This window comes from Chinchilla lanigera, unplaced genomic scaffold (assembly GCF_000276665.1).
Source record: "Chinchilla lanigera isolate Chin_1 unplaced genomic scaffold, ChiLan1.0 scaffold00044, whole genome shotgun sequence".
Classification (NCBI taxonomy): Eukaryota; Metazoa; Chordata; class Mammalia; order Rodentia; family Chinchillidae; genus Chinchilla; species Chinchilla lanigera.
In genome coordinates, this window is record NW_004955445.1 from 11990491 (window position 1) to 12012268 (window position 21778).

Below are 21778 nucleotides of genomic sequence, written 5' to 3' on the forward strand. Positions count from 1 at the left end.
TTATTGTAGTTATTTATTTGGTACCAGGAATAGAACTCAGGACCTCGTGCTTGCCAGGCAAGGGCGGTGCAGCTGAGCTATACCCCTAGCCCTGAAGGTTGATTTTAAAGGAAGCCTCTGGGCAAGTCCTTGTCATTCCTGGGTGTCAGTTTCCCCAACTATAAGACGAGGTTAGACACAGTGATCTCCCGAGGCCTGCCTAGAGTGGGTCAAATAAATCAAGCGGGTTGGAGGTCCCCGAGGACACGACTAGGGTCGGCCTGGAGCTGGCTGCGGCGCACAGGGCCAGCGCCCCGGGGTTTCCAGCTCCGCGGGCGGGCGCAGGGCCCTGCAAATCCGGCTTTCTGGGGAATTCCGGGCGGGGTGCGGGTGGGCGGGGCGGGGCGGGGCGGGGCAGGGCCGCCGCCTATAAGAAGGGCGCTCTGGGTCGGCCGCTGGTAGCTCGCGCGCTCCTGCACCGCTGCACCATGGCGTCCGCTTGCCCGCTTGTGCTCCTGTTGCTGCTCCTGGTCCGCAGCCCGGCCACTACCGCGGAGTCGGTGGGTGTTTGGAGGACTCGGGGTGCGGGTGCGCGGCGGGGGGCCCGGGGCCGCTTTTGTTCCTGGGGGCTGGGATGGGGTTCTGTGTGTGCGCTCCGAGAGCTGCGCCGGCGCTCCCAAAAACTTTGTTGGAAACTTTGCCTCGAGGTCGCGGGAAGGTTCCCGGGGCGGTGGGGGGGGGGGGCTCCTGCCCGCGCTCCGCGCCCGGCGCGTTGCTCTTCCCGCCTCCGCTGGCCTCAGTCCCGCCGTCGGCTCCCGGCTCCGACGTGACTAAGCCGGTGTCAACTCGTCCTCCCACACCCTTGCCCTTTCGCTGTGATCCGGGGCCGGCTCCGAGCGCAGAGTCCGCCACTTCGTCCTTTAGGGGTCCCAGGCTGGCAGCTCCAAAGGTGGCCCGAGGATGCGGGGAGCAGCGCGCGCTCAGGAGGGGGAGGGGTTAGGGATGTGCGGGGCCCTGTTTCTCACGCGCGCGGGAGAGAAGTGAGCCCTGACCTCTGTTCTGGCCCCGGCCCTGCCTTTGACTTTGCGTGTGTGCGCGTGTGTGTCGCAAGGCCCTGGCTCTTCTGAGTCTCACTTTCCCCATCTGCACCAGTTCTTTGGGGGAGGGGGACAAGAGGTGACTACTGCTTCTTTCGGGCCCCAAGAAAGCTGGGACTCTGATCTTTATGGGCAGAAGGAGGAGGGGTGGTTTAAGCTTAGCACTTGGCCCGGAGTGGAGTCTGCACTTTCTGCTGAGCGGCACTGTGGGGAAATTGAGGCAGCCACTGCATGGAGTGAAGGGGGCTGGGGGAGAAGAGGCCTCAGGGAGCCTATGGAAACTTCCTCTTCGCTGTCCAGGATGCCCAGCGTAATTTACACAGCCCTGGGCTACTGGGAGCTCCATCCCAGCAACAGGAATAGGGAGTCAATCTCTTCTGGGAAGGTGGGGGCGTAGGGACTGCTGGGAGAGGTGATCTGCCCCAGAGCTTGCGCTTTGTTCTTTAGCCCCAGTTTTTAGGGGGAGTGAGTTCCTGGAGTTTAATCATTAGTGTTACAGTAATTCCTTTGAAAGCCCGCGATCTCCTTTTCCCCCATACTTGTGTAGGAGAGGGTTGATTCTGCCTGCAGCCTCTTGTTGAGAGATGAGTAGAATGAGCAGGGCCCCCCAGCACAGTTTTAGGCCTGCAGTGATGACTGCAAACACTTACTGCTTTTGGTGAGTCTAGTTCTGTTCTAATATCTCTCTCTGAACAGCAACAACCTCCTGTCCGCCGCCGTTCTTAAACTGGTCCTGAGGCTAGAGAGACTAAGTAAATTGCCAAAGGTCACACAGCTAACTAATAAGGTCTGAGTCAGATCCCAATTGGACAGCTAGGCTTTCAATTCCTGCTTTTATCTTAACTTCTGGCCCAAGAGGCTAGTCTTGCGTCCTGTCCTTGAGTAACTGAAGATTCATCCAGAGGTTTGGGGGCTGAAAAGCCTCAAGGACTTCTAAAGTGGAAGAAACAGGTCCACAGTGAGGTGATGATGTCCCCAAAGCTGGGAGAGGTGATCTGGCCCCAAAGAGCTTGAGCTTTGTGTTCGTTAGCGCCAGTTTTTACCGGGAGTGAGTTCCTGGAGTTTAATCATTAATGTTACAGTAATTCCTTTATGCAAAGTTAGTGGGTGAGCCAGAACTAGAACCCACACCTTCTGCCTCCTTGGTGCAGTGCTCTGAATGAGTTGGGAGGCGGTGAAGGAGCACTGGCTGGGTGGTATGGGAAGAAGAGGAAAGGACGCAAGAGGTGGCTGGAGTAACCACATGGAGAGTCACATGCTGGTCTAGGCTCAGGGGCTGCTGAACCTGCAGATGCTTTGGGAGGAGGAACAGATAGTGCTGTCCCGGGGAAAGTCAGAAGGATGTGACCTGGGAGGGGTGTTTTGTCAGTCCTTCAGCGCATCAGCTAGGGGAAAAGTCAGCCCCAGCAGCTGCTTCCTGAGAGAGGTGTCAGTTTCTCATCCTGACCTTAGCTCTCTCTTCTTGGCTAATATCACCAACCCCTTGCTACTAGTTGGGGCACGGGGCTTCCCTTTTTCATTCCCCCAACGCCCAGGTTATGTCTGGAAAAATCAGACCAAGTTACTTTTGGTTTAAACTGGAGAGATGATCCAGTGGGCCCTTTCCTTCTTCCAGGTAGAGAAAATGAGCCCCAGAGAGAAGGAATTTGTTAACAGCAGTTAAGATGGCAGTACATTTTCTTCTTCTCTTCTCTCCTGTCTCTCTCTGTGTCTGTTCCTTTCTTTTGACAGAATCTCACTGTGTAGTTTCAGGTTGGCCTGGAACTTTTGCCTCAGCATCCCAGTTTTGGGGATTACAGCACATACCACCATTCCTGGTTTGAATACTTTCCATAAACCAGATCTGATCCATTTTATCTTCACAAAAAATTAGCATGTGGAGGTTATATTATGTCCACTTTCCAGATGAGGGAACTGAGAGAGATAAAATGGTACCACCCTGGGCTAGTGGAGAGCGTTGATGTCATCAATATAGCTAACTAGTAGTCCGCTCTGTCAGTGCTATTCGGGCCCCTCCCAAGTTTTAGGTTTAATCCAGAGTCCTGCCCTGCCCTTTGGTGGTGCTCCCCACTTCTTAGTGCCTCAGCTTTTGGGAAAGGAACCCAGGCCGAGCACCTACTGTCCTCTCCTCTGTTTGGCAGGGGTTTGCCACCCTAAACCAGTTCTTCCTGTCCAGCTGGGAGCATTCCCCTGATCTGCCTTCCTGCCACTCCCTCCTGGCCAATTAAAGGCACCCTTGTTTCGGGGAGTGAGGGTGTGCAAAAAGTGTTGCTGCCCAGGGGCTGTGCCCCTGAGTTGGCTCCAGGCCCAGGCAGTTTTGGGGAAGTGACCCTCCCACCCACCAGGTGTACTTCATCTTAAAGACATTTCTGGTCTGCCTGAGAATTCTCTCCTTGATTACCCAGAAGTTGGGGCGGAAGTCCAGGGGGTTCTAGGACCCTTGAGCAGCCAGTGAGAACTCTTGGGACTTCTTAGGAGCCCAGTGAGTTACCAAACACCCAGGAGAACGTTTGCGCCACAGTTGGGAGGTGTCTCCATGAGGCTGGAGGAAGGTCCCTTGCCCTCTCTGGGCTGCCATCTGCCATCTGTAAAATGAAGTGTTTGAGCTGATTGGCTTGGAGAGCCTTTCCTAGTGCTGATATTTGATTAATAATTAAGGACTAACTATTCAAAAGGAGCTGGGGAAACTATAAAGATATCTAAGGCATTCCCTCCAGGGAATTGACAGACTCCGCCTCACCTCCCACCCCCAGGGCAGGAACTCTGCTTTGTTTGTTTTAGTGAAGTATCTGTCCCTTAGTACTCAGGAATTGTTTGTATGAATGAATAAATTCATGCATGTAACTTCACTGTAAGAGGTGCACTGAGGTTATTTATTATGTATGAATGTCTCCCAGTAATATTGTGAGATGGGTATTTTTTATTTCCTTTTTATAGGAAACTGACAAGGAATGTCTCATGGTTTGCCAAGGTCAGAACCAGGTCAGAATGATAGTGCAAGATAATCTGGTTTGATTGTCCTCAGAGAACATTCCAGATGAGATTTGCTGGATCTGATGGTAGCTACCTTGGATTCTGCTATATTGCTAGGTGACCTTGGACAAACATGCCCTGTGCCTGGGTTTTAGTGTTTCCAGTTCTAAAATAAGGAGGTTGAACCTTTGCCTTCAAGGGGTCTTTCCTGCCCGGAGAGCTCATTGATGAAGGGAGGGGAGCTTTCTTGGCCTCTGTGGTAGAAAGTCTAAACAAATCCCTAACAGCAGAGAAGTGGAATGGGTATTCAGCTCCTGCCATCCCCACTGCCTAGAAACAGGGGGCTCTTCCAAGGACTCCTAGTGCCCAGGAGGCCTGAATGAGGAGCTAGGGAAGCCAGGCTGGGCTCCCAGCCCCAGCTCCCTGTTGGGAGGGGCTGTCCTTCAGCCTCCAGGATTGGATGGGTGGGCATGAGTCACTGCTGGGCTAGTGTAACCTGCCTGAGTTACCCATTTCCTTTCAACCTTAGCTAATAGGTTAACTCTGTGGAGGGGGTGTTGGAATGACTTGTCCTTGGAAATCAACCTCTTAGTGTCCTGAGCCCTCAGGGAACATGTGGGAAGTACTTATCCTAGGCTCCTTGGCAAGGCAGCCTGTTGCCCCTCTATGGATTTTGACATTGAAGGGTTCAGGTGTTCCTCAAAATTGGTCTCTAGATCTTTGCAGAGCAAGTATTACATTATTTTTCCCTCCTTAAAGCAAAACAGGTTTTGACTGGTGTGAGTTCATAGACTGAGCTGGTATAGTGTATAGTTCAGTGTTTTGACTGAGGATTCATTCTGTGATGTTTTTGAGGCCTCCTTTTCCTGGGGCTGCCTGGAGGGCTGAAACATTGGCTCTATGTTGCTTAGGGAGATCTAATTCCATCTCTTTCTAAGGACATAACTATGGATGTGCTGTTCAGCCTCTTTGAGCTCAGTTTTCTGGTCTGTTAAGAAGATCTGGATGCCAGGCTGGGGATGTACCTCTGCACTAGTGGCTTGCCTAGCATGCATAAGGTCCTAGGTTCCGTGTCCACCACTGGATGATGGAGATTGTGATGCCTTTGTGGAGAGGTTTAAAGATGACAAAGCTGCAAATAAAGGTGCATAACATAGCATAGCATAGCATAGCACAGCATAGCACAGCATAGCATAGCATAGCATAGAGCAGCAATGGTGAACCTTTGAGATCTTTCAATGACACAAACAGCCTGCTGCAGCATTAGTGCCATAGGTTTGCCAGCACTGGTATAGTGCCTACTGAAGCATTCCTTGGTGACCTTTCCTTTCCTTGCCCAGAGTTCTAGAAGGCTTTCTTTTCTCCCCCATATCTTAACTCCACAGGGTGGCAAGGGAAGAGTCCAGGGTGGGGGCTGAGGGAGCCCAAATCTCCTATTTGTTTATTTTAGAAGTGGGCTGTTTGCTAATTATCCCATGGGTTTATATTTAAACAAGAACCAGTTCCTGGCAGCCCCACCTCTCCTGCCAGGATCTATGGGATCCCCACACTGAGCAACCTGCAGCCTGCAGGGAGGAGGGGTAGGAGACTTGCCAAGGGTACCAGGCTACCTGGGACGTTCCCCAGAACTTGATCACCCTCCTGTGTTAAGAGGGGCAGAGTTTGTGTTAGCAGGCCGAGTTACTGCAAATAGTACCCTGGGTTTTGGAGTCCTGGACAGGAAAGTTTCAGTGCTCTGAAAAGGTAGTTTTCCTACATTTTTTATTGTGTGGTACCTCAAAGAGGAGAGAAAGCACATGTCAACAGTCAGGGTCTGATTTAACCCTAGGAAACTATGAAGCCTGCCTTCTTGCGCTGGTTTGTTATTAACTTTGTGGTGACCTTTGGGCATATTCCTGGCTTTGTCAGCTATAGGCTGGGTAACTGGAAAAGTGGGTACATTTTATAGCTAGAAAACCTGAGTCTCTGTCCCAGCCCAGCCCCTCAAACCAGGGGTGCACAGTTAATAAGTCACTTTGTTGATGTGAGAGCCCCAGTGTCCTCTATAAAACACCTGTGTTACTCAAGGGCTATAATCGGTGTTTGGCAAGCTTATAAAGTGCTGGCCTGAGTGTATGATTCGTGGCTAGACAAGGGTTCCTAACTTGGCCAGCCGTTGGCCTTGGGGAGGTGATGTCTTTGCCCACACTGAACATATAAATGGTTGTTACAGTTCTTGGGGTTTAAATCTTACTTTCAGAGAGCTCCAGGACAACCCCCCCGAAAGATCTGATGTTTCGAGAGTGCGGTTACCATTCCTTTTCTCTCCTTCCCACTCACCTCTGGCATCTCCTGTTTTCCCCACCCCCATCCCAGGCCAGACCCTCCTGTTCAGTACCCGCACCCTTTACCCCACAGCTGCCCCTCCTGCGTCCTTCACGCCCAGGGAGTGGAGTCGGCTGCCCCAGTTTTCTCTGGCAGAGGAGAGGCTGCTAGTCAGGTGACACCTGGGGTAATGGAAAGGGGAGGCAGGGAGAGGCTGGTGTGTGTGGAAACAGTGACAGGCGGCCCAGCCTGTGGGGACTGGTTACACCACTCAAACTTCTGGGCGGCAGATGGCTGAGCCAGATATCCAGAGTGGGGACTCCTTGCCTTGGGGAAGCCCGGCCAGGAGCCACAGTGGACGTACTGACCTGGTCTGGAGCAGTAGCTTTCCCGGGTGGCGGGGGAGGTTAGAAAGGGGCCAGCACCCAGGTGGATCTAATCTGCTGAGACAAGGCTGCTCAGTAGGGTCAAGACTGCTCAGAACACAGGAGGCTTGTTTGCAGCCTGAGAGCCTCTCGGCTGGCTGTCGATCCAGCAGGGATTTCGGATCTGCTGCCTAGATTACAAGCCCCAGCTTCAATGCACCTCTGTCTCCGAGGCCCTGAGGGAGCCAGCCCCTCCCAGCTGTCTCCACTGGTAATCGGAGCAATGCCCAGTTTGGTTACCAGGCCTCAGGACAGAGGGAGGCTTGTCTCTTTGAGTCGTGTCTTTTGTAGGTGGGGAAACTGAGGCCCACAGAGGGAATCACCCAAGACCACCTAGGGAGTTAGTGACAAGGGTGCTGGGTTGGCTTCTGGTATGAGTTTGTCCAGAGGTTCCAGAATCACCTCCCCCCCGTCATTCCTAGCTGGCACCCCGAGATCCTGGAGTTCTTGCTGTGGGAATGGCCTGCCCTGGGGCTTGGTGAAAAGCTGGCTGCTGGCAGTGCCAGGCCTGGCTGTCTTCATAGCGATTGTGTTCAGAGTAACCCGACCTTGGAGTGGGCAGAGCTGACATTTGAACCCGCACTCCACCCCCAGCCCAGCCCTGGTGTCCTGGCTTAACCCTTCAGGTACCAGAGCACCATTCTTCATTAGTGTGTGATTTTTTTTTGCCTTCTAGATATATTGTTCTTAGGCAAGTCAGGAAATACTCTGTGGATCCAAGTTTCTGGTAGAATTTCGGATGTCTGTGGTTAGTGTCATCTGCTCCTTTTGGAAAAACAACAAATTTTTTCTTCATTTGCTTAGGGACAGGTGCTGAAAGCTGTATAACTTTGGGTAGATCTCCACCGTCTCTGGGTCTTTTTCTCTTGTATCATATGAAGGGACCTGATTGGTTTTTGAAAGTCTCTGGTCTCAGAAGCAAAATAATAACTCATGTGGGGTATGTCCCTCTGTAGCTTACAAAGTACTTCCCCATCTACTGACTAGCTTCTCTCCAGCGCTGGAACTGCTTCTGTGTAGCCAACACAACTTTCTTTCTTGACCCTTGGATCAGTAATCCCCGTAACCAGAAGAAAGGCAGGTGGGGGTTAATAATAGTCACTACTGATTGAGCACCTGCTTTGTACCAGGCCACCTGCTGAATCGCTCGTATACATACTTCTCTCAGTTCTCATCACTTTGCAAGGCGTTAAAAGCCCCAGTTACAAAAGAGGAAACGGAGAATTTAAGAGCCATAATACCTCTTAGGCTCATGCAGTTAGGAAGGGGGAGACTATGGTTTGCTGGTGGATCTTGCCCATTTTGTGAGGCCCTTCAGAATGGGGCTGGGGGTGGAGATGTGTACTGTACACCCTCCCACAGATCTGCCAGAATCTGGTGGGTGCAGCAGTTAGAGCCCAAGAGTACTCATCCCCACCCCCCAAATTTGGCTTGCTCAATTATTACCCTTACGTTCTTGCTTTCCAAAAGAAGGCTCAAGCATGGCCCCAACCTTGCCTTCCCTGGGGAGGAGGCAGGTGGGGGAAAAGCTCTCATTCCTTCACAGTTAACCAAGCCTTGACCCTGAACTCCTCCCTAGTACTCCAGCCAAGTTTCTGTTTCTTTGTTTAAGCACTATCACTTTCACCTGTGTTTACTCCTAGGCAGGGGAAGGGATGGCTTGGAGCCCTGGCCTTGGGCAGTGTGTTGTGGGCTGTTGGGTTAGGGTGGAGAGGTGAAGAGTAGTGAAGCCTGGTTGTGGTTAGGACACAGTCTTGAGAAAGTCCTAGCTTTGAATCCCAGTTCTGTGTGACTTTGGATGAATGACTCAGTGCAGTTTTTTCCATCTGCAAAATGGGTATGCACCTTACACTGCTGTTGGGCCTATATATAGACAGACCAGCAGATTGTCTGGCATGTACTGTAGTGGATACTCCTATTTGTCACCCCAGCGCCCATGCTTTTTCTGGGGTAACAAAGCTGTAGGGCTTTGGGATAGGGTTGGTGGGCTTTTCCTAGCTTTATGCTGCAGCCTGAGGGCTAGCGCTATATTGGATTGATAGCTGCTGTCCATGGATTTGCTGAGAACCCTTAGCCAAGACCCTTGCCTCCAGGCTGGGAGCGAAGGGACACAGCTTCCCAGTCTGGCTTTGCTGCCAGCTGCTTGGGTGACCTTGACAATGTCCTTTGCCTTCTAATCTGAGAGGTTATAAAATGAGCCAGTTGGGCTCACTGGCTTCAGAAACCTTCTGTTAGCAGGTGTTTGTCCCTATAAAGCAAAAGCACATCTCCCCAGTCTTTGTCCTGCATAGTTTGGGGAAGAATCTACCGCTTCTAATCTCTCCCGGGCACCGACTTGGGTGCCCACCAGCCGCAGGGCAAGCAGGGCTCCCGGGCCCAGGCGCACTGCCTCACTCAGCTGCTGATTTCTGTTGCGTGACTGTGAAAGTCACAAAGGTGCAGGGAGACCCAAGGGCATTCCTGTGCCTGTACACGCATGTGAACACACACGTGCCTGGGCAGGGATGGGGTGAACTGAGGAGAACAGACCACATCCTTAGCCAGGAGCAGGGCGAGGTCCCTCTGGTCAGGGCTGGGCCTGGCTGCTGGGTGGCCCGACTTCTCAAAGCCACCCCAGACTGAATGGACCTTGTCTGAAAAGGAGGCGGGGGAGGGGAGGGCTGTTGGTGCTTTCCCAATCCCTACTAAAAGGAGAAAAAAAGGCAAGTGCCCACAATCCCATGGGACTTGGCCCTGTCTTGCTGGCCTCCTTCTCAACGACCCCTGCTCACTTAGGAGTTTCCCTCTTATCAGAGATGAACGGGGCAGAGAGGGTGCCCCTGGGGCTCACGGAGGATTCCGTTCCCGATGTCTTGGCTGCAGCATGGCCTCATGGGCCCCTGGAGGCGCTGTAAGAGGGAAGTCTCCTACGCTCGCCCTTCCTGCCTTTTGGAGCTCTGGAACAAGGATCCGATCTTTGAGCACACTGAGTCCCTGTGTGACCCTATACTAACCGTTCATCTCCTCAGAGACCTGGTGTAAAAAAATGGAGTCAGGGATGAGCAGGTGCCCCCTGAGGGGACTGAATGGCAATAAACTGGGCTTTCTCTTCGGTTTTGCCACTGACCTACCTGCCCTTCTCTCTTAGTCTTCATTTCTCTAACATAAAATGGAGGTGATTGCTAACCCCCATCCTGCGCTAAGCCCATGGCCTGTTTGGAAACACTCCGTAGCGCTTTCACCTACTAAAAAGCGTTGGCCTCATAAACAACGTTCATGGCTCCTGGGGATGAGGCAGGCTGGGAAAGGTTGTTGGTCCTGACACCTGCGTTGGAATCCCAGCTTCTGTTATCCCCAGGCTGTAGGTGGAACTTCAGCCTCTGCCTGAGGACTTAACTCTGACACCCACAGCCAGTGTGGTTTTCAAGCCAGGTCAACAAGTGACAAAAGTACCTCTTCTCTAACTTTTCTACTTGTGATGCACCCATTTTAACAAGGCTGCTTTCTAGCCTGGGGTGGGTTGGCAGTCTAATGCACACAGATGTTCACATACGTGTATGCTGCTGAAATCCAAGTGGCTCTTGCCTGGGTTTTGGCCCAGCATGGCCACTTTCTGTCCATGTGGCCTATAGACTAGTGACTACCTTTCTGAGCCCTCGTTTCCACCTCTGGAGAAAGGCTCTTTTAAGAGGACCTATGTCATGCCAAGTGCTTGGTTAAGGCCTGACACTGAGTAAGCTATAGGGGCCTTGCTGTTTGAGATTCTGAGCTCCAGGGGAATTTGTGGCAGGAGGTTGGGGTAGGAGCACAGGGACCCCACCCTAGGTTCAGGCACTTGCGCAACTATGGAGGAGCCTTCTCCCTGCTCTGCCAAACCAAAGCCACAGGCACAGGCTGTGTGGGGGGGACTGGAATTCCAGCTCCAGCGGCTCAGCAACAGCTCTTGATTCCAGAGTCATGAAGTCATCCCTAAGCAGGGCTTAACCCCTTCTGGCTCTCCACCCGCTTGTGTGCCAGGTGCTCTGCAAAGATCTTCCTGCCCACCCCAGGAGAGAGAGATGCCTACCCACTACCTCCCTCCCTTGCCTGACCATTTTCCCTTCCGGGCATCCAGCATCTACTGTGTGGGGGTGGAAGAGGGGACGGCCAGCTTCCACCGCCTCTCCCGGAAGCCAGAGGGGAGAGTGCAGGAAAAACCTGGCTTCTGAAGCGGCTTTCCTGGATGTCTCATCACAGGGATGGATGTTCCTTCTCAGAATCCCTGCTGTGTCACTGTCTCTCCCTGGGTGAAGGATAGCTCAGGGCAGTCAGAAACAGAGCTCTGGCCTCTTTCTACTGAGTTACATATCTAACACTCTGACTTTAGATAATTTGCTAATTATTTGCTTAAGTCCCAAATTCTGTGAAGGGAGGACAGGACCACCCTGGGGTCTGTAGTGTATGTTCCGTGCTTCTGAGCAGCCTCCATCTCTTGCAGTTATGGGATCTAGAGAGATGGTGCTGACGTGGGAGTGAAATAATGAACTTTGCTCAAGGTTATTGTGTGGGCAGGTGCAAACCCAAGGCCAGAAGCTAGAGGAGGAGTGGTGCGCATCCCGGTGCTTCCTGCCCCCACTGGGAGAGCTTTGTTTTCCACTTACCTGAGCTAGGGGATGGTCCCAGAGTAACTGGTATTCTGCAGGGTGCTGGGAAAGTTCTTGGTCTCCTTGGACCCTTGACAGTTTATTTTTAGGTTTTTGTTTTGTTTTGTTTTGTTTTGTTTTGTTTTGTTTGTTTTTTTCTCCGGTACCGGGAACCGAACTCACGACCTTGCGCTTGCCAGGCAGGCGCTTTTGCCGCTGAGCTAAATCCCCAGCCCCTCACAGTTTATTTTTAAAAGCTGCTTGGTGGGGGTAGACCTCAGGCTGCCAAGCTAGGTTTCCATAGAGTGGGTGCTGAGTGACCCGTAATGGTGCCAGAGTGGAACACATGTGAGGGCAGAGACTGTGCCTCTCTGTGCTCTCCGTCCTGCTAGCAGCAGGACAAATCTGTGGGAGGTTTTGGAAGGTAAGACTGCAGAAGTGCGCTCCTGAGTCACCAGGTCTGAGCGGTTTCCTGACCTGAGGCTGTCCAGCCCAGTCTGACTCAGCTGGGAAAGGTGTCCCAAAATGGGCAAGACCAGGGCCCGTAGTCCACTCCCTGCCATGTGTGAATCAGCTGCTGCTGCATCACAGGCCCTGGAGGACAGTGATCCCAGGCTGCCTCTGTGCCTGGGAACCACCGGCTCTGAAGCCAGGCAGCCCTGTGTGCTGTCCTCCCACCAGCTGTGTCGCCAAAGAAAGTGATTTAAAGTCTTTGAAGCCCAGTTTCCTTGGTTGTAAAATAAGTTAACATATCGTCAAGAGTTACTAAAAACAGGGTTTGGCAAATAGCAAGTGTTCAGGTAAATGGTACCTAGTAATATTAATAATTTGCTTATTAGCACCTTTATTATATTTATCCACCCAGAATAGGAAAGAGACTCTCCTAAGGTCACATAGCAAGATAGGGGTAGAACAGGATCCAGGACACAAGTCATCAGAGCTGGCCCCTTGTTAGCCCCTGAAAGTCTACTTCTGTGGTTTGGGGCTCTGCGGTTCTAGAGCACTTGAAGGCTATTGGCTGATTCTTTTCCTTTCTTTATCCTAGATCCGAGAGACCGAGGTCATCGACCCCCATGATCTCCTAGAAGGCCAGTACTTCTCTGGAGCTCTGCCTGACGATGAAGATATCGGGGGGCCAGGGCAGGAACCTGATGACTTTGAGCTGTCAGGCTCTGGAGATCTGGGTACGGAGGACGTGCTGAGCAGCCGGGGCATGGGCTCGAGGGATGGTGTCCCCACCAATAAGGAAAGTGACCATGTTGAGGACTTGGATTTGGGGGGAGTTTCCCTATAGTGCCCTTCCTGGTCCTCAAAAGAAGAAACAGAAGTAACTGTATTAACCGTTTCTATCCCAGAGACTGCCAGGAGCCAGTCGTGTGTTGCTTTGAATTCACTGTAGCTCTGGCTTTTCTGGTACCAGCCTGAACGTGTACTCATAGGCTCCTCCCTTTGGTGGAGGGAAGGGTGGGGATGAGGGGGTGGGGAGGAAGGACCCATGGAAAAACTCTACCTCAGAAGTGGGGTGGGCTGGGAGCGGCATGTTTCCCCTGCTGCAGTGGGGGTTAGGGGCATGTGAAGGGGCTGAGGCCAGACCAGAGGCCACTGCCTTCTGTGATCTTTCACTTCCTGGCCCAGGCCACTATGTGGGACAACCGTGGAGATCTCCCTCCTGTGCTTAGGGACATGTTAATGATTCTCAGTTTGAGCTCTGAAGTCACATACTCCTGAATTAAAAACAATAAAAGTAGTCATGTTGCCCCACCGGGTGGCACACACCTATAATCCCAGTACTCTGGGAGGCTGAGGCAGGAGGACCACCTTGAGTTCGAGGCCAGCCTGAACTATATAGTGAGACCCTGTCTAATGAAAACAAATGTCATGAGTTCAAACCTTGACTCTGTCATTTACGAGGTTTGATTTCCTAATTTGCACAATGGGAATAACTGTATATCAGTATTGTGTTTTAAAAATAAACTTCATTGTGTATACTTAGGGGTTTTTTTTGTTTGTGGGTTTTTTTGTGTTTGTTTTTGAGACCAGGTTTTGCTATGCAGTTCATAGCAAATGAACTATGGTTCATTTCCCAGGCTGGTCTCAAAGTCATGGTGATCCTCCTGGCTCAGCCTCCTGAGTGCTGGGTTTACAGATGTGCACTAGTGGCTTCCTAGCCTTGTTAATGTTTTTATTTTGAGAAGGCTCTCACTAAGTTGCTTAGGCTAGCCTCAAACTTGTGATCCTTTTGCCTCAGCCTGCCACATAGCTGGGATTGAAGGTATGTGCCTCCTCTCCTAGCTTCGGTAAAGTCTTAATATATAGTATTTGATATTGTAGAGTCTTCCTTCTCAGACTTTAATTCTGAGGATCTTGTTTAAATATAGATTCTGATTCAGTCCACCCTGAAATTCTGCATTTCTGACCAGCTTGCAAATGTTGCTATTGGTCCTGAGATTCACTATTAACCAGGGTTTTGAGCTGACACAGCACCTGCTTAGCTACTGGTGCACAAATCGCTGTGAAAGTCAGGGAGGCAGGTGTCAGGAGCCCCATTTTTCAAACTAGGTGGCTGAGGTTGAGGTGGGAACGTTCATTTGCTTGATATGGAGCATTTAGGGGCTGGTTATCAGGGCGGACTCCCTACAGCCATGGCTGAGGGCGTCAAGTTACTTCAGTTAATGGAGCTCATGCTCACACAGCCATTCTGACTTTACAGATGATTCGGAGGATTCCAAGACCATCCTTGAAGGGATCCAACCGTTGGTAAGTATGGCATGTGTCCACTGTCATCCCCCACCCCGTAACACACACTTACTGAGACAGGCAGAAGATACAGCTCCCGGGTGCAGAATAAGTGAAGGATGTGCAAGAAGCCTTTTTTATGTGGGTCCCTCAGTTCAATTAAGACAGGCACAGTTATAATTAGGATAATCACTGTCAACACTAGCTTGTTTTCTATGTGCCGATCTCCAGTTGTATACAATTCTGTGTACTGCATCTTCCACTCACAGTGGTCCTTAGTACTTCCCTGTGTAATTAAATGTCCCTGTCATTTTTATAGGGTGTGTAATCATTCACTTGATTCTCCTTATTGGTGGAAAAGTTGTATATAATTTCTTGCAATCCTAAAATTACTACACTGTGGCAAGTGTTGTTTTGGTTTTTATTTATTTTTGTCTTTTTGAGGTGGGGTCTCACTGTGCAGTTCAGGCTGGCCTTGAGCTCACTTTGTAGCCCAGGCTGGTCTCGAACTTGCAACGATCCTCCTGCCTCAGCCTCTCGAGTATTGCAATTACAGGCTGGGATTACAGGCGTGTGCCATCAACCCCAGCACAGGCAACTGTTTTTGACACAAGTTTAGCTCAGGAGGCTAGAGTCCCAGAGGCAAACCTAGTGCCTCAAAGGAGTTTCTAAGATTTTTGCCCCGTTGCTTCCAGAGAGGTTCTCTAGAATACCTGCCTGCCGGCAGTCCAGATTCTCTTGAGTGTTGCCTGTGTCCCTCCATCCATCAGAAAACTTACTCAGTGTTCCTGTCTTCTCTTTCCCCCCATTCAGATGCCTCTAGATAACTACATCCCTGAGAGGGTGGGGCCTGGGAATTGGGTCCCCAGTGAACCCAAAGAACTGGAGGAGAACGAAATCATCCCCAAGAAGGACTCACCATTTGAAGGGGAGAAGGATGTGTCTAACAAGGTGTCCATGTCCAGCACTGCCCAGGACAGCAGCATCTTTGAAAGAACTGAGGTCCTCGCAGGTAGGACCACTTAGTGTGGACAGGCCCTGAAGGAAGAAAAGAGCCTGGGGACAGGGTGTCTCCAACGCTCTGGGGCAATGTAAAACTATGTTCCCTTAAGGTGTGACTCTTAACTACTTGCAGCCTAGTGGAGGGGGAGGAAGAACCGCACATCAAAGGCTTCTAAAGAGTAGGGCCTGGGTTAGTTATTCCCTTGCCTTAAGCTTCTCTCAGCTAAAGCACTTTCACAGCCTGGCTTTGGCATCTGGGAGTTAATCATTAAACATTAATTTCACTTAAAAGCCTAGAGTCCCTTTAGAATTAGGTTGGCTTCCTTTCTCTCTACTTTGTTGCTTGGCAGCCCTGTGACCTTGGCTGAGAAGAGTCGTTTGGAACAGGTTGTGACTCAGTTGCCTCACCCGTAAAATGGGTACACTGATACCTCCCTGAGTTGGTGTAATGAGTCCATGAAACATAAAATAGGAAATTACTTTATAAACTGTGAAGAGCCTTTCTGATTGTTAGGATTATCTATAACTGAATTTTTATTGTCCTCAGTAGGTGGGGCATAGGGTATGTTCTTGTGACAGCATAGGACAGTGAGGCCTAGGGAGGTTAAATATTTGGTTTCAGGTAAAAGCTTTTGACTAATGTGCTGGAGACGTGATGGGTAAGTGCTGTCCCAGAGCGAGGGTTGAGGAGTGGCTGTTTCAAGCCTGGCTAGGAGATCATCAGCTGGGGTGGATCCCCAAACCTCTCTCTGCAGCCCTAGGGATAGGTGTGGTCTCCAAAGCTGGTTGTCAGAGGAAGAAAGGGACTCCTTACATTTTGGAGGATTTTTTGTTTTTGGAGGAGGGTTTGCATTTTTTGATACGGGGGTCTCACTTTGTAGTTCAGGCTGGCCTTGAACTCACTATGTAGCCCAAGGTGACCTCGAACTTGTGATCCTTCTGCCACAGCCTTCCTGGTGCTGGGACTACAGGTGTGTGCCACCATGCCTGGCAACTTCCTACAGTTTTACAGACTGTAGCTGAGGGTCACTGTGGATGAACTGGATGAGTGAGTGCACACCCCAGCATGCTGGGCAACTCCTGTCTCTTGAGACCCAGCTAAACCATCAGCTCTGAGGGGCCCTGAGGTAGAGAAAGGAGCCCTATGCCATATGTCACTGTCCCACTTCCATCTAGCCAGACAGAAAATGGCACCTGCATCTTGCCAATGAACTGCCCTGGGAGTATAGCCCCAGGCACCTGGGCCCAGCTCAGCCCTGACTTTGGTGTCCTGGTACCTGAGCCAATGTTTTTAAGTTCCCCTTCACTTTGTTAGTGGGTATAGGAGGATGGGTCATTAGAAATAGAGGAGCCCTTTGAGACCAGTTAGCCCTGGAGGTTTCACAGTGTTTAAGTAGGAGTATTTTGGAACTGAACCCTCCACACCTGTCTTTTACCAACCACAGTTTCACTCTCAGCTGGTGTAGTTTAGATCTGCCAGCTGCAGATTTTATCTTTACTAGGTTGAATCTGTTTATTAGGTTTTGCTTTAGCACTTCAGGTTCTGTGCTGCTAAGGAAAAAATTAAAAATCACTGATCTAGTCGAGCTGCTATTTCTAATCCATGGGGAGACTGGGGCCCAGGCTTTGGATCTCATAGCAAGAGAAGAACTAGAGAAAGGTTAGCTGTTTACTCTCTCTTGGATTTTTTTTTTTTTTTTTTTGTGGTACTAGGTTTGAACCCAGGACCTTTTCATCGATCTACAGCTCTGTCCCTTTTATAACTTTTTATTTTGAGACAGGATCTTGCTAGGTTGCCCAGGCTGGGCTCAAACTTGTGATTCTGCTTCCTCAGCCTCCCAGAGTGCTGGGAGTACAGGGGTTCCCCACCACATGTGGCTTCTTTTCTCTTCCATTTGAGAATTATGTCAGTACAAAACCTTTATGGGAAGGTACATTTTCAGCACCCATGAGTGTTATGCAGTGCTTGCCTTTTGCCGTATGATTTTTGAGTACCTCTTGTCTATAACAACCGAAAAGGGAGTCTAAATAATGTGTCCCAAGTCCCAAAGCCAGGAAGCAGAGGACCTGGCCTTTAGACCCAGAAGCACTGTCAACTTCAGAGCCCTCTGGGGAGTCCCAACACAGTAGGGGTGTGACGGAGGAGTGGGGTTGTCGGAGGGAGAGGTGATAGGAACAGGGTGGGGGCTGACATCAGATATCCCATGGGCTTTTTCTGGCACCTCTGGGAGGTACTTTGTGGATGCTTTTTATAGGATTTTAGCCAGGAAAGAACCTTACTGAGCTCCTCCGTGCCACTCTACCCCAGTCTGTGTATACATTTGCAGTATGTGTGGGGATAGAAAATTAATCTTCTTAGCCTGAGTAAGACCGAATTAAGGGACTCAATCTGCCACAGAAAGGATTCTGTGAGCCATGCTTGCCCCTAACAAACAGGAATGAGTCATTCGGGCCAGCTGGTGTGGGGGATCAAACAGATGCCCACCTCTGCCTGACACTAGCCACCCGCTCCTTAGTGAGTCAGGTGAATACCATTTATTAAACACCCACTCTTGCACAGGCCCATTCAGGGTGCTGGGAACAGAGACAGGCCATAGAGGTTTGCAGTTCATGAATCTTGAGCATATGTTCTGCCCTGGGCTAGTAGGGTATGTAGTCTGTGGGACAAATATGAGAAAATTACTACTGTTCCATTTTGCAATGAGTGAGACAAGGATCTACTCTCAGATCACACAGCCAGTAGTAGATGGGAGAGGTGGGAATGGAAACCAGCCTGTGTCTACACAGGAATGTAAATCAGAATGTGTGATTATCTACGTGATAACATAATACCTGGGCATTACTGTGTTCTATGCGTATGTAGAGGGTATCTGCCAATCTACAGACACGTAGGCCTAGATCTGTATATATGCAAACAGAACTAGAGGGTGTCTCCGTTGTAAGAACATGTATGTCTAGGGGGGTTTCTGCAGCCTGCTGTTATTCTTGTTCCTGGCTCATTGCTAATAAGCTATTGCCAGGGATTCTGCCTAGTATTTGGAAAGGGCCTGGGTGTTGGACTCAAGGCAAATGTGGGTTGAAATAGTGGCTTTGCCACCTTAGCCCATAGTGTTCAATGACTTATAATGCCCAGTGAACCCCTCATCATAATTGAGGTCACGAGGGACGCTTTCATAAGGTATCTGTCTCCCTGGCACAGGCAGTGCTGATGGCAGGGTGTCTGGCTATAAGAGCACTGACGCATGGGTGGAAGAGCGGGTAGAGCCCGAGGTCTCACTGCGTAGGTCTCACTCTACCTTCCCTCTGTTCCTCTGCAGCTCTGGTTGTGGGCGGCGTCATGGGCATCCTTTTTGCTGTTTTCCTGATCCTGCTGCTGGTGTACCGCATGAAGAAGAAGGACGAAGGCAGCTACGATTTGGGCAAGAAACCAATCTACAAAAAAGCCCCCACCAATGAGTTCTACGCGTGAAGCTTCCCCATAGACACTACTTGGACTTTAGTGGGGAGGGAAGCCAAAGGATTGTGAACGGTGGGCATTAAAGTAAGGGGAGGGCACCTTATTACTGACCTATCAGCATCTCCAGCTCTGGTCACCTTTTCAGTGTCAGAAGTGACATCATCTTCTAACTGTGCTGCCTATCTTTTCCTGACTCTTTGGGCTAGAGTTGCCCTGATAGAGAAGTGGGGTTAAACTTGGCTTTTCTGAAGGCAAGGCATGGATTGGGTCGTTTAAAAAATTTCCGGCTTAGAATATAGTGTGCTTAGAGGCTGTGCTGAACAAGCCTCATCCGGGGCTGAAGGGTGACAGTGCATGGGTGCCTGCTGGAGGTCTGCCCTGGCTGCCCTCTTCCCGCTTCCCAGCCTGCCCCTCTGCCAGGAATCGGGAGAAGGAGCTAGAAACCTCTGCACCCTGTGGTGTGTCTAGCCACAGGTACTTACGATCACACTATAGGACTCTGGTATGTCCTGGGCCATTAGGCTGTTTTGAGTGAGTTTTGGAAATCAACCTTTTTTATTTGGGGAGGGAGGGGAGAAGTACTGAAAGCACATGCTGAAATGAATTTGTAGATTATTTGTAAATCTGTTTCTTTTAAACGGTTCATTCCTTTGTGCAGAGTGTCTCTGCGCAAGTGTGGAGATAACAGAGATAGTCTTCACTCTCCTGCATTTCCACAGCACCTGCTCAGTTTGTATTTAACATTTTTGTTTTGGTTTTGTTTTGTTTTTGTTTCTTGAAAATGAGAGAAGAGACAGATATGATTTTTATTAATTTTTTTTTTTTTTTTTTTTTTTTTTTTTACTATTTATACCTTCAGACAGGGCCTCCCTTCTTTTTTTTTTACTTTCTTTAAGCCTCTCCCCCATTTTAAATACTTCACACTCCCCTGCTCATGACCTTGGCCCTTTCTGAAGCTGATTCTTCTGAAAGTAGCTTTTGCTGAAACATAGTTTTGTAGCAGTTCTCAAGATATAATATAGAGGATGGTGGGGTATTTTTGTCTGTGTTCTTGTAATATATTATTATCTCTTGTTCTAGAAAAATAGATAAATATATTTTTTCAGGATATAGTACGGTATTTCAAGTTTCATGTTGGCTGGGTGGCTGAGTGAGTGACTTTCTGTGTGGCTGGGTAGGTTTCTGCCTCTTTTTCCTGCCCGGTTCTTGGTGCCTTCTGATGGGTTGGAACAGTTTGAAGGCGTAAGTTTTTATCCTCTTCTGCCTTCTGCTTGGGGCCCAGCTGGGGTCCTAGGGCAGTGGTGGCGAACCTATGGCACACGTGCCACAGTGGGCTGTTTGTTATCATTGAGAGCTCTAAAAGGTTCGCCATCACCGTCCTAGAGTTTGCCTTCACACTCTGGCTGTACTATCCGATATGGAAACCACATGTGGCTGTTTAAATTAGGTCAGTTCAAATCACATAAAGTTAGAAGTTTGTTCCTCGGTTGCACTGGGTGCATTTCCGGTGCTCAGTTACCACATGTGGCTCATGGCTACTTACTTATCCTCCCTGGGAGAGACCATTTCCACCTATGGGATGCACTGCTCTAGGGAACTAAACTGGCTTAGCGAGTTACGGCTTGGCTTGTCTGGAGTGACCTTTGTCACCTTTAGGCAAGGGAGAGGAAAAAGATGGGGCTGGTGAGGCTCCAGCTGGGACCTGTTCTCTGGGACTCCTCCTCTTAGAAAGGAGAGGGTGGCTGGCTTAGCTGGGGTAAGCTGGATCTTCTGACCCCACTGGCTGTGGGGAGGGGAATCGTCTCCCTTGCTGTACCCCGTGGCTGTTAGCTCCAACACCTACTCAAGCCGGGTGCCCAGCTGCCTGGCTTCTCTTCTGGCCCCGATTCCCTTTTCCTCAGGCTGTTGGAGTGAGCACTTTTTCTGTAGCTGTTTCTCACACTGTTGTCTGTTACTGATTTTTTTTTTTTTTTTATAAAAAGATAATAAAACCTGGTACTTTCTAGATTGCTCGCCTCTGTCATTTATTTTTATTTCTGAGATAGGGCCTTGTGTGTATTTCAGGCTGGCCTTGAACTTACTATGTAGCCCTAACTGGCCTTGAACTCATGGTAATCCTCCTACTTCAGCCTTCTGAGTGCTGGGATTACAGGTGTGCGCCAGCACCACCACCATGCCTGGCCAGCCTCTGTCATTTTAAAGTTTGCAAAAAGCCATCCTCTCTGAACTCTGTACCTCTTGAACTCAGTGGAGCAGGACAAAATCTCTCTAAGAGGGGACAGCAGACAGAAACAGATGTAAGCAGGCAGGGACAGGCTTGGATGAAGGGAGGAGGTCAGAACATACACCCTGGTGGCCTGTATGGCATGGCATGTTTCCTTCAACATTGTTTTGGCAGCACCATGTTTAATAAAAATCTGTAAGTTAATTGCTATCTGTAGATGTCAGAATGCTTCTCATAAAAATACAGATTCCTCACCCTTTTTTATGGGGGGAATCGCAATTTGGCAACTTAGTTTGCATGGCAGTAATTGTGTTCTGCTGGGATGGGAAACCTTCTAGACACCAGCTTTGCCATACCACAGCCTCTGTTTCACTATTTATCTGCTTAGCCTATGGTTGACAGGCTCTAAAAACTCCCATAGCATTGGCAGACTCTCAGATCCCCACAGCAGACCTGTGGGGTGGTGAGATTCTTTTTACTAAGGGTTAGTAAGGGTTACCGACCTGCCCTTAGCTTGGGTGTGCAGTTGAGCCTCAATTCTGGGTCCTTGGGCATTGGTGGTTTCCCCTTGGCACCACATTGCCCACTGCTTTGCTGGGGTGGTGGGAAGGATGCCAAGGGGAGTCAGTAGTAGTCATAGTAAACCCTGGAGCCATGCATTTCATGTGCCAGGAGCCCATTTGCAATGCTTTACACCGGGACTATTAATCATCACAACTCTGCAAGTAGGTGCCAATTTTGCAGGTGGGAAAATTGTATTTAAGAGCTTAAATTTCTTGTCCAAAGCTGTGTAGCTTATGCTGGTAGAGGTAAGATTTAGACGTGGATAATCAGACTCTGGAGTCTGCTCAGAACTACCTGCTTATCAGTGCTATGTTGTGTAGGGTCTCTCCACTGGAGGCTTCTCAGCTGCCAAAGCCCCCTGAGGCAGTGAATTAGGTCTCAGATCCTGTGCTAGCTTAGCTCTCCTGAGGCCCTGC

General features: G+C 50.0%; 1 protein-coding gene across 1 annotated transcript; it reads left to right on the forward strand.

Annotated features, from left to right (window-relative positions):
- Positions 1-425: 425 nt before the first annotated feature.
- Sdc4 (syndecan 4) lies at positions 426-18688 on the forward strand. Its single transcript, XM_005392434.2, has 5 exons — positions 426-539; positions 12425-12563; positions 14090-14136; positions 14929-15127; positions 18435-18688. Exons 1-5 carry the CDS (start codon positions 468-470, stop codon positions 18584-18586), a joined length of 609 nt encoding a protein of 202 aa, XP_005392491.1. The 5' UTR covers positions 426-467; the 3' UTR covers positions 18587-18688.
- Positions 18689-21778: the final 3090 nt, after the last annotated feature.

Bases quoted from the DNA above. Each gene is read 5' to 3' on its own strand.
- Sdc4 (XM_005392434.2), top strand. From the start codon at position 468: ATGGCGTCCGCTTGCCCGCTTGTGCTCCTGTTGCTGCTCCTGGTCCGC. The intron at 12,564-14,089 runs GTACGGAGGACG...CTGACTTTACAG, and splicing joins GTCAGGCTCTGGAGATCTGG to ATGATTCGGAGGATTCCAAG. The intron at 14,137-14,928 runs GTAAGTATGGCA...CCCCCCATTCAG, and splicing joins TTGAAGGGATCCAACCGTTG to ATGCCTCTAGATAACTACAT.